The 11,543-nt window shown below is 29.9% G+C and overlaps 1 protein-coding gene across 1 annotated transcript; it reads left to right on the top strand.

Moving 5' to 3' along the window:
• The first annotated feature begins 191 nt into the window (after window positions 1-191).
• LOC122634714 (phosphatidylinositol 4-kinase alpha) lies at window positions 192-11,525 on the top strand. Its single transcript, XM_043823921.1, has 22 exons — window positions 192-424; window positions 1,295-1,688; window positions 1,814-2,328; window positions 2,500-2,815; window positions 4,278-4,532; window positions 4,603-4,795; window positions 4,891-5,101; window positions 5,197-5,451; window positions 5,530-5,882; window positions 5,970-6,390; window positions 6,477-6,584; window positions 6,661-6,867; window positions 7,000-7,276; window positions 7,346-7,838; window positions 7,913-8,048; window positions 8,123-8,458; window positions 8,564-8,851; window positions 8,927-9,154; window positions 9,237-9,583; window positions 9,654-9,930; window positions 10,027-10,433; window positions 10,512-11,525. The coding sequence occupies exons 1-22, from the start codon at window positions 335-337 to the stop codon at window positions 10,735-10,737; spliced, it is 6,333 nt and encodes a 2,110-aa protein (XP_043679856.1). The 5' UTR covers window positions 192-334; the 3' UTR covers window positions 10,738-11,525.
• Window positions 11,526-11,543: the final 18 nt, after the last annotated feature.

Here is an 11,543-nt window from a genome sequence, read left to right as displayed (position 1 = left end):
TATTTTTAAATTAATAAAAATCAATATTATCATAAATCAACGTGGAGTTATTTTTGTATTTATAATATTAATACACTTTCGTACTGCTTCTTTAATATCTAGGATTTTATTTTTTCATTAATATCTAGTTTATTTTTTAGTTAATATCTAGAGTTTTATTTTCTTATATGTTATCATCTTACATTAATAAATACATGTATGTCAAAGGAGTCTTACGTCGCTGATGACACAAGCGTAAACTCTTCGAACAATGTAATAGTATTTTGAAGTAATGAATAGACGAGACTGTTGTAACTACATGATATAAGAAGAGCAGTAATTGATCGTGGGCAAAATGGTGGCGGACGAGAAGTTATTTTTCTCAAAAGCTGTACAACATTTGGCTAGATGCCTTGCTGCTATTAAACCTACACCGTGGGAAAAGGTAAATTTATTTTGTAAAAATTCATATAGAATTGTTTCATATATTTTCTTTAATAATCAATATCTTTTGCTTTATAATGTTATTTGGTAATGTTAAAATAACGTTTCTCTCTAAGAGAAGAAGATCAGACGTACGATAAAATCATTTTTATTAAAAACTAGCGTAGAATTTTTCATTATTTTATTATATGTAATTGTTTAAATATAAATTGAATCTACAAATCAATTTTTAACTTAATTCTTATCTTAAAATAATCCTTTAGTCTTTCTTTTTTAGATATTCGTCCATTCATGTCGATTGACACAATTGACATTTTAAGTTTTCATTGTCCTACGAGATAAAAACGTGTACAGCACGAAGTACAATTTTGGTGTTTTTTTATGTCCAGTTTTTTTTTTTCTTTCTTTTTTCAATTTCATTTTTATTTCTATTTTTTATAATCATATGTATTAAAAATATAATTTTGTAATTCAAATATTTTTATGTGTAGATATACTTGTAAATAAGATAAGTAGTAAAAAAATTTCAATGAAAAAAATATCTCAATTGAGATCCATCATTACTATAATTGCTTCTTACTGTATATGCTATAATTAATATCTTTTATTAATTACTGTTACTTGTTATATTACATAATATGTTATTATAAAGTGACTATGTACTTTTTTACAATAAAAACTCTTATTTCTCTTTGTTATAAATATATTATCGAATTTAAGTGAAATTTGATATATTCTATTATATAAATAAAATTACAGATAAATGAAAATAAAAAATTAGAAGAAACTAAAAAATATTGTTAGATATAAGTATATTTAATTACTTATATTTTAAAGTAATTTCATTTTATGTTTATTTCCTTTAATATAGGTAACTCGTTTGTTCAAATTATGCCCTCAAGAAACTGCTCAAGGAATATATCGTTTGGATCAACGGGGACAAGATGCAACTATTGCATTGGGAATATATTTTTTGGAATCAGGATTACAACATCGAGATCGTATTTTACCTTATTTTTTACGATTATTACGTGGTCTTCCAAAAGCTGTTTGGCTGGACGAAGTTAGAGTTTTAGCTAGTGAAAGAGTTCCTGTTGCTGAACGTTTTAGCTTTTGTTTGAATACATTGCTGAGTGATGTAGCTGCCAGATGTGAATCAGCTCGTGAAGAAATTATTTCTACACAGATCGAGATATTAGCTGTTTTGACCAATCTGATACGTGGTTATAAAGAACAAAATGGAAATAGGGGTATGCAAGCAAAATGTAAGATTTCTTCAAGCAATATTTTCTTATGTATTCTTATATAGTTGTTTCTTATGTATTTTTTTATGTATTTCTTATATAGTTGTTTATAAAAACATGTTTATAATTTTATATTTTTTTTACAGTGTCTTTATGCAAGTGTCTAGTCCCAGTACTTATTGGTCTAGCAAGGTCTATGGGTCGTTTCGCATGTACAGATCCACCATTGCTTTGTCGTATTTTTCCAAGGCCTGAAACTCCAGTTTCTTTCAGTAATACAGAAACACGTTTAACATTAGATAAAAAACAACATAGTTTCTCAAATTTTCGTCCAATTATTCCACGGTCTCTTAGTGGAAACTTAAATCCTTATCCACCAATTGATAATACTTCAGCATTGCTAACTGCTGATTCTGATTATACATGTATCAAGAGACCATCATTACAGTCTTTTTCATCTGTACCATATGATCCAGTTACATACTTTTTCAGTAGATATGGATCCAGTTTTAATCAGTTTCCACAAATGCGATGTAATGAAAGTCCTGAAAAAAGGGCTGCAATGCAATTTAATGTGGTGCATTTACAAAGTGTTTTAGCATTAGCTAAAAAGCTACTTACTAAAGACATTCTTATATTTCTGGATGAAGAAGCTCAACAAGTTAGTATTTTTCACAGTATTTTGAAACTTCATAAGTTTACAACTAACAATCATCTTTTAAATTTCTAGAATGATTTTTTTAAATAATTTTCTCTTAATTATTTGAATATAGTTATATATATTTTTTAACTTCTTCCTAAATTTATACTTATTAAATTATTATTTCTATAGGTTTATAATTCTGGTCAAGTACAAATATTTCCATATCGCACATTCAGTGAAACTATGAATTTGGTTATGGTAGCAGTGTTGCGAGAATTATTACAAAATCAACGTGATTTACCTGCTCCATTTACAAGAGATGTACAAGAATTTGTTAAAGGCCTTTTCCTGTCAGGACAAACAGAATTGCAATCTAGACAACATGATGCTAGTGAGCGAGAAGATGTAGATACCAATTTTCGGACAGTAAATAGATTCAAAGTTAATGTCATGGCAAATTCTGCATGTGTTGATCTTCTTGTTTGGGCCATTGGAGATGAAACTGGTATGTAAATAATTTTTTATATATAATGTATGATAACTACAAAATACTAATAACAGGAATGTATTATAATATTTTGTACACACATAAATGCATGTTTTAGAAAGGCACATGTAGATTAAAAGCTTTATTGTAAAAAGTATTTTGCATTCAAATGTAATGTATTCATGTATATCAGAGACATGCAAACTATTTGGTGAAGGAGAAATGACTCTCCTACTATTACTATTTAATTCTCCACATACTCCATACTTGCAAAACAATAATATTATGATATAATCAAGGAGAAATAAAAGAAAGAATAACAATAAAAAACCAATGATTGCACAAACCAACTTTGCAAGTCTCTGATGTATATTATTACACTTTCTTCTCATTCTAAAATAAATTATAATCATAAAAATATAATTAAATTTTAATTCTTATTTATTTATATAGATTTATTAAAATGATCTATGTAGTGTATATCTTCTCTTTCTTGATATATATCGCACACAATAATAATACATATCACACACGCAATGAAAGTAACACAACTCAAAAAACACGATTTTCAAGTTACCATCATAAGAATGAGGAGACATACCTCGATTAAATATGACAATCTTATTCGATTCGACTAAGAGAACTGTTATCTAAATTTTTTTAAGAATTATTTACACTGAAAAAGAGTTTTTTATTTCTTCTGAGAAACAGTTTTTTAAGTGACATTACTTTCTTCATAAGTATGTGATATGATAATTTTTTTAAACCTTCTAATTTCCGTTTTTATTTACATTTTAAATAATGACAAAATATTATAAACAATAAAAATTATATTTATTTTAAGCTATTAACGAAACTATTAAATAGTTAAATCATTAAAAACAAGGATAATTGTTGCTACATAATCTTGCATATATATATAGTTACAACAAATATTGTAAGTAAAACATTATTATACGGTGTTTTTGCAGTGAGCGGGGAGTATGATACATCCGCACTGTTCGCGGATATCAGTTCTATGCTGCTCGGCGAGGGTATTCTTGTTTACCCCTTGTGTTTCTATTTTATTAACTATTCTGTTTACATAACATTTTATATACCAGTTTAATATAAACATTCCTTGCCGCAGCAATACTATATTGCGGTGTTCCTATTGCCTATTATTTCTGTGTGCAGTATGATTTATTGTTTTATGTATTTGCATACAATATTTTATTGCAATCAAAGAATATTTTGATATATTTTATCAAAGTTCATATATAAAAGAATTAATATCAAAAACTGCTTGACTAAAAACATTTTGTGTATGATATTCAATATGATCATTCAAATAATCATTCAAATAATGTTTAGATAAACATTTTACATTTAATCCTACACCTATCCTTAAATACATCATATAGAAATAACTAATAGTTATCTATGATAAAAGATGATTTAGCAGAAATTATTAAAAGAATATTATTACTTCTGTTTGCAGGTGCTGATAGTTTATGTGGTCGTCTTGTTGAAAAAATTAATTCTAATCATGGTCCAAAACTTGTACTAGCGCACATGCCTTTACTGTTAGTATGCTTAGAAGGTTTAGGAAAATTGGCTCAGAAGTTCCCTAATATTGCAAGTACTTCTATATATTATCTTCGTGAATTTCTTATTGTCCCTTCGCCTATATTATTAAAATTATATCGTCAACTTAACGAACGATCTATGAAAGAACATCATTTTAAAGTCATTGGTAAGAAAAATAATTTAAATTTCTGATATAAACATAATTTTTTTTATTATATTTTTATTATTATATAAAGTACAAGGGAAAGAAGCACAAGATTCAAAACAAACAACATCATCTGTTCAAATTGCTTTTGAAAAATTGCGTGATGCAGCAATTGGTAATCTTTGCATAGCTTTGGAAGCAGCACATTCTGTTAATCCAGATTGTGTACCAGCACTAGTGGCTAGTGTATCTAATAGATTATTTGCAGCAGATATATGTGATGGGTATGACTTTTATTCTAATCTATTATAATGAACTCAACCATCTTCGTGCATATCGTATATATAAAACAACTATATCTGTAGTAATTTTGTTTTAGGGAATCTGATGAAAAATCAAATAGTGAGTTAATCTCAAAAAATATCGTTATTATGTTGGGACATGTAGCTGTAGCTTTAAAAGATACTCCAAAAACAATGCGTACAATATTTCCATTTTTTCATCAACTTTTTTGTCGCTCACCAAGCGATCTCGACTTTTTAATTGTAGATCAATTAGGTTGTATGATTATTGCTAAGTGTGAACCACAGGTGAGACTTTAGTATACTATATTGATATATAACATATAATTATTTATCTGACTTGAGTATTTCATGATGAATTAAAATATTATTTTTTTAAATAGATTTATGAAGGTATAATGCAGATGTTTTCAATGTCATTGGGATCAAGTACTGCAACTTATGCATCAAATGATGATAGAAAGCAATACTGTCATGTTTCTAAAGCAGTAACAAATGCTCTTGCTAATATAGCAGCTAATTTACAAGGTGAAACGGAACTAAATGACTTGCTTCTGCATCTTCTAGAACTTTTTGTTCAATTAGGTCTCGAAGGTAAACGTGCCAGTGATAAAGTTCCAAACAGTATCGCTACAACGGTAATGAATATTAATTAAGCATATATTGTACTACATACATATATTATATAATATTAATCTGTATCATTAATAATCCAGAAAACAACAAATAGTGCTGGAAATTTGGGAGTTCTAATTCCTGTTATTGCTATATTATTGCGGCGTTTACCACCAATTAGGCATCCACAAAAAAGACTTTTAAAACTTTTTAAAGATTTCTGGGTCTATTGTGTTGTGATGGGTTTTGCTGCTGATCAGCAATCGAAAATATGGCCTATTGAGTGGTATGATGGTGTCAAAGAGATAGCTGTTAAATCACCGTATCTTATTTCACCAACGAGTGCACGTCTTGAAATGCGAGAATTACAGTATACTTCAGCAGTACGCAATGATAGTGTTTCGTTGACCGAACTTCAAGAATTACGTAGCCAAATATTAAAATTAAGTAGCCGGTAAATTTATACTTTACATTACAAGATACTCGATTTGTTTTCATCGTCCAATATAAATTTTATATATTTGATATATTTTTCCAATAGCTCCAATGATATATCAGCATATGTAGCAAAATTACAGTTTGCTCAGTGCACATATTTATTATCGGTATACTGGTTGGAAACTTTAAGGGTTGCAAACAGTCCAGAGCCTAGTTTACATCCAATAATGGAATATTTATGTGATTCTGATTTGCAAAAGGATAAAAGTGGTATGTGGCAATGTATATGTTGTATTGCAGACTCTGTTTTCGTTAGATTTAAAGATGTCATGCAACGTAAACCGAAAGATGAACAACGAGAAAAAGAGTTAGAAAATCACGCTCAATTTTTATTAGTATATTTTAATCATGTACACAAACAAATTAGACGTGTCGCAGACAAATATCTCAGTGCTTTAGTAGATGCATTTCCACATTTATTATGGAACTGTAAAGTACTATGGAGTATGCTAGATATATTACAGGTATCTATACTACAATATTATAAATGATTGTTATTTTAGTATAAATCATGTTATGTCAGAAATTATTTATACTTTTACTTTAATAGATTTTGTCATTTTCTCTACAAATTGATCCAAATGAGGAAACACCTAGCCTGCGTATTCCTAATACACCTTACAGCATTGAACTTATGAATAGTGTTGAAGCAAGAGAGGTATTAATGCAATTATAGTTCTTCAAATACAGTACAGAAATGGAAAAGCATTCTTTAATAAGATGGTATAATGCAGATTATTGTAAAAGACTTTACGGCAAGATGTAAAGGCATAGTACAAGAGGCAATGAAGTGGGCTCCACAGGCCACAAGATCACATGTACAAGAATATATAAATCAGATACCATCTTCGGGTATGTGGCATCATTCTGGATTATCTTTAGCAACAGATTCAGTTCTGGAATTTGTAGATTTAACAGTTCCAACAGCTCTTCCATCAAGCGTACGTATTTATTATAATATATTATTCTTTTAAGAATTATGTAGTTTCGAAAATGTTTTCTTATTTCGCAGTTGAAAAATTCGTTTTCGATACTTATGATTTTTCAAGATTCTTAAAATCCATGTATTCTAGACAAATTCATTGGATAAAAGACCTCGTGGTCCTAAAGGCGCGAGTTCATGGCTTTTTTCAATGATGGCAATGCGTTTATGGCATGCTGGTGAAGTAGCAGGTATGGTTGCACTTGCTCGTTCAGAATTTCCCCATCATCAAATGTCAGTTGAAGAATCTAAAGTGACAGTCGTGAACCAACTTATTGACGCTGTATGGCGTGCTTGCCGCGAAAATAATGATCTTCAACACCGTGGCGCTCTTTGGCGTGCTACTGCTCTTTTAATATCTATGCCAGGTAATTGTCTAATATACACGGTACGTTGTATTGTAAATATTTATTATATTTAATTATCTATGTTTTCAGGAATACACAGACGGCTTTTGCAAACTGTTGCCTGTTCACAGATTGAATTATTTACAAGTGCAGCAATGAATACAGCTGTTGAATGTTGGCAATGGATTCTTACTGTGCGACCTGATCTTAAATTGCGTTTTTTACAAGAGATGCTCGTTGCATGGCAATATACTGTTGATAAGAAAATGGGATTATTCTCTGCTCAAGAGGAAGAAGTCAGTCCATTAGCAGATTATGAAGGTTGTAAGTTAGAACCCAATCCACCTGATGTAAAACCTCATGATATTTGGATATCATTTATCATGGAATTAATTGAAACTGCAAAATACTGTTGTCAAGAGACAGTGGATATGATAGTGATGTTGCTTCATCGATCGTTACCTATGTCTGTTGGTGCATCTGGCGAAGAACCTACAATAAATCGGCACGTTGCCGCAGTAGGAGTACGTTTTAAATTATTATCTTGTGGTTTACTTCTCCTTCAAGGTGATATTTTACCAAGGTATAAATATATTATTTATTATTTTGAGTGAAGAAGAATAGGATATATTTTAATAAGAAATAATCTTATTACAGATCGTTAAGTAAAAACGTTCTGCGAGAACGTATTTATTCTAACTGTTTGGATTATTTTTGCCGAGAACGACAAGTACCTACTCAAGAGCTCGAACAACTCCGTGAAGATATAGTTACCCTCATACGTTTCTGGCAGGTATGAGAAAACTACGCTATATAAAATGTACTACGAATCGTTATCACTTCTTATTTTATTTTTAAATTATACAGGTTATGCACAGCGATAAAAAATATTTAATGATGACAGGAAACGAAAACGATTTTGATTTAACAATACAACCTCAAGTATACACAACAAGTGTACTTGTAACAAGTGAAACTATCAATTCAATAACTGCAACATTAAGTCCAGCTACTAATGACTTCTCAAAAACACCTACAAGTGTATGGGTTAATGCTATGCCAATGTCAAGCAGTAGTAACACATTAAGTAAACGCAGTAATCGAAGCAAACGTGTTGTAAATACCAATGTTTTTGTAAAAGATTATATTAAAAAGCGTAATTTAATTCTTGAATTGTTAGCAGTGGAAATTGAAATGTTGCTGGTTAGTTAAAGTGTTTCAAATGTTTTTTATTTTATTAACTGAATCGCTTATTTCTACATTTGTACAAATAATTGAATTATTTTAAATTGTCATAAATAATCGTAGGTTTGGCGCAATCCAGGTTGTAGACAAGAATTAGCGCTTCCAGGAGAAGTTAGTATTGCGGAATGGCGTGCTAAAGCTATGAATGAAAAATGGAGAGAGTACACGCGTTTGGCTTGGGAAATTAGCCCTAGTCTTGCTGTATTTATGCCAGTACGTTTGAAAAATTCGGAAATAATTATAAAAGAAATTTGTGGCTTGGTGAGACAGAAACCTGTAGCAGTTATGCATATTTCAGAAGCTTTGCAATATCTTGTAACTACAGATACTCTTCTCAATGATGTACCTGAAGTGAGTATTGCATGTTAAAATATTAATAAGTATTATTGCATCAATATGCTACATATATATAATTTTTATTTGCAGTTGGTCTATATGCTAACATGGGCAAGGGTTTCACCTATTCATGCATTAGCTTACTTTTCTCGTCAGTTCCCACATCATCCAATTTCTGCTCAATATGCAGTACGTGTATTAGATAGTTATCCCGCTGATGCTGTACTCGTTTATATACCACAACTTGTGCAGGCGGTTCGCCATGATTCCATGGGTTATGTTACTGAATTTATTAAAAAAATTGCTAAACGTTCCCAGGTAAACATATTCATCTAAAATTTTTTAAAAATAAAATAAAGTTTATAAGGATATAATATTAAAAAAGATTTGTGCATTGCAGGTAGTGGCGCATCAGCTAATATGGAATATGCATACAAATATGTACATGGATGAGGAAAAGCAAATAAAAGATCCGGTTCTTTATGATATCCTAGATTCATTAGTAAAAAGTATTTTGAATGCATTATCTGGTCCAGCTAAACAATTTTATGAACGAGAATTTGAATTCTTTGAAAAAATAACTAATATATCTGGTGAAATTAGACAATATCCTAAAGGCCATGAACGTAAAGCCGCATGTTTGGAAGCTTTATCAAAAATAAAAGTACAACCTGGCTGTTATTTACCATCTAATCCTGAGGCAATGGTTATTGATATAGATTATAAAAGTGGCACACCTATGCAGAGGTAATATCAAATCACATCTATTATAGAAAAAGTAAATACAAAAGTTATATATTCGCATAAATGTTTACAGTGCTGCTAAGGCACCATTCCTTGCACGTTTTAAAGTTCAAAGGTATGGTATTAATGAATTAGAAAATATAGCATTAACAGTATCAACAAATGGAAAAATAGAAAGAAAGAAGGAAACAGGAAAAGAAACATGGCAAGCTGCCATCTTCAAAGTTGGTGATGATGTAAGACAAGATATGCTCGCGTTACAAGTGATTAGCATATTTAAGAATATTTTTCAGAAAGTTGGTCTGAATTTATTTTTGTATCCATACAGAGTAGTAGCAACAGCACCAGGGGTAAGATTTATGTATTGCTGTTATAATATATGATCTTTTTATCTTATTATATATAACTTCAATAATGATACATACTTATAAACTTTTTCTTTTTAGTGTGGTGTTATAGAGTGTGTACCAGACGCAAAATCACGAGATCAATTAGGACGTACAACAGATATCGATATGTATCAATATTTCATTACGCGATGCGGTGATGAAACAACGAAGGAATTTCAGACAATTCGACGTAACTTCGTTAGATCGATGGCTGCTTATAGCGTTATTACGTATCTTCTTCAAATAAAAGATCGTCATAATGGAAATATTATGTTAGATAGTCAAGGTCATATAATACATATTGATTTTGGCTTTATGTTCGAAAGTTCTCCTGGAGGAAATCTTGGATTTGAACCTGATATCAAGCTTACTGATGAAATGGTATTAGTAATGGGAGGTAAAATGGAAGCTGCACCATTCCGTTGGTTCATGGAACTATGCGTTCAAGCTTTTCTCGCTGTGAGGTACTATATTTTTATATATAATTTAAAAGATCATTAGTAATTTGTTAACTTATTTTTTTATAAATTATTATGTTCTAGGCCTTACCAAGAAGCAATCATTTCCCTTGTTTCCCTTATGCTTGATACAGGCTTACCGTGTTTCCGAGGTCAAACGATAAAATTATTGCGTAGTCGATTTGTTCCAACGGCTACTGATAGAGAAGCCGCAACCTTTATGCTCAATGTAATTCGCAACAGCTACCTCAATTTCCGTACGAAAACTTATGATATGATACAGTATTATCAAAATCAGATTCCTTATTAAATTATTATTTAACTTCCAGTTGTATTATACACTGTTTAAAAAAGGATTCTGGATTACACATTTTACTCAGCTAAATGAGCACTGTGTGTTATAAGTCTTGAACTCCTACTTTTTAATATTCTGTATATACAAGTAATCCTCCTATAACATAATATTTTTCGGACACGATTTAGATCGTCCAAAGTTTCTTTTACTATCTACGCACAGATTTAAAATCTGACAAGGTTTAAAAAGAAAAGAAACTTGAAACAACCTAATACACACACACACACATGTAATCATCAGAGTAAATTAATTGCATACTTGCGACGAAAGTGACACGACTCGGAAAAGTGTTTTCCAAGAAAAGCGAAAAACTGTTTTTGAACATAATTAGACATTATATAACTGTTCTCTATCAACCAAATTATAAAAATAAATAAATAACATTTTCAAAATTGGTTGAAGTGTCTACAACATTTTCATGGTGATAAATCAAAAATTGTTTTCTGAGTAGTGTCATATTCATCACCAGTATAAGTGTAAAATGTATAACATGGTTAAATGTGATGTAGAAATTATAAAAATGTATATATTGATATTATTACCTTTAATTCTATGTAAATTCTGTTAATAATTACATTCTATTAATTCTTATTATAATATAGGTATATAATATTGTGGTATAGAAAAACTTAAAACTTGCTACTAATGTAGAATATGTAAATTATAAGAACATTCCTTCACTTATAATCATGCTGTTGATTGTAGAGTATTAAATTAAACAATATCGTTATCATTAAAATTAATTCACTGTAGTTATTTTC

Source organism: Vespula pensylvanica, chromosome 15 (genome assembly GCF_014466175.1).
Source record: "Vespula pensylvanica isolate Volc-1 chromosome 15, ASM1446617v1, whole genome shotgun sequence".
Lineage (NCBI taxonomy): Eukaryota > Metazoa > Arthropoda > Insecta > Hymenoptera > Vespidae > Vespula > Vespula pensylvanica.
The sequence above is the reverse complement of the archived record's forward strand: the minus strand, read 5'-3'. Positions and strand labels throughout refer to the sequence as shown.

Bases quoted from the DNA above. Each gene is read 5' to 3' on its own strand.
- LOC122634714 (XM_043823921.1), top strand. From the start codon at position 335: ATGGTGGCGGACGAGAAGTTATTTTTCTCAAAAGCTGTACAACATTTG. The intron at 5,102-5,196 runs GTGAGACTTTAG...TTTTTTAAATAG, and splicing joins TTGCTAAGTGTGAACCACAG to ATTTATGAAGGTATAATGCA. The intron at 5,883-5,969 runs GTAAATTTATAC...TTTTTCCAATAG, and splicing joins ATATTAAAATTAAGTAGCCG to CTCCAATGATATATCAGCAT.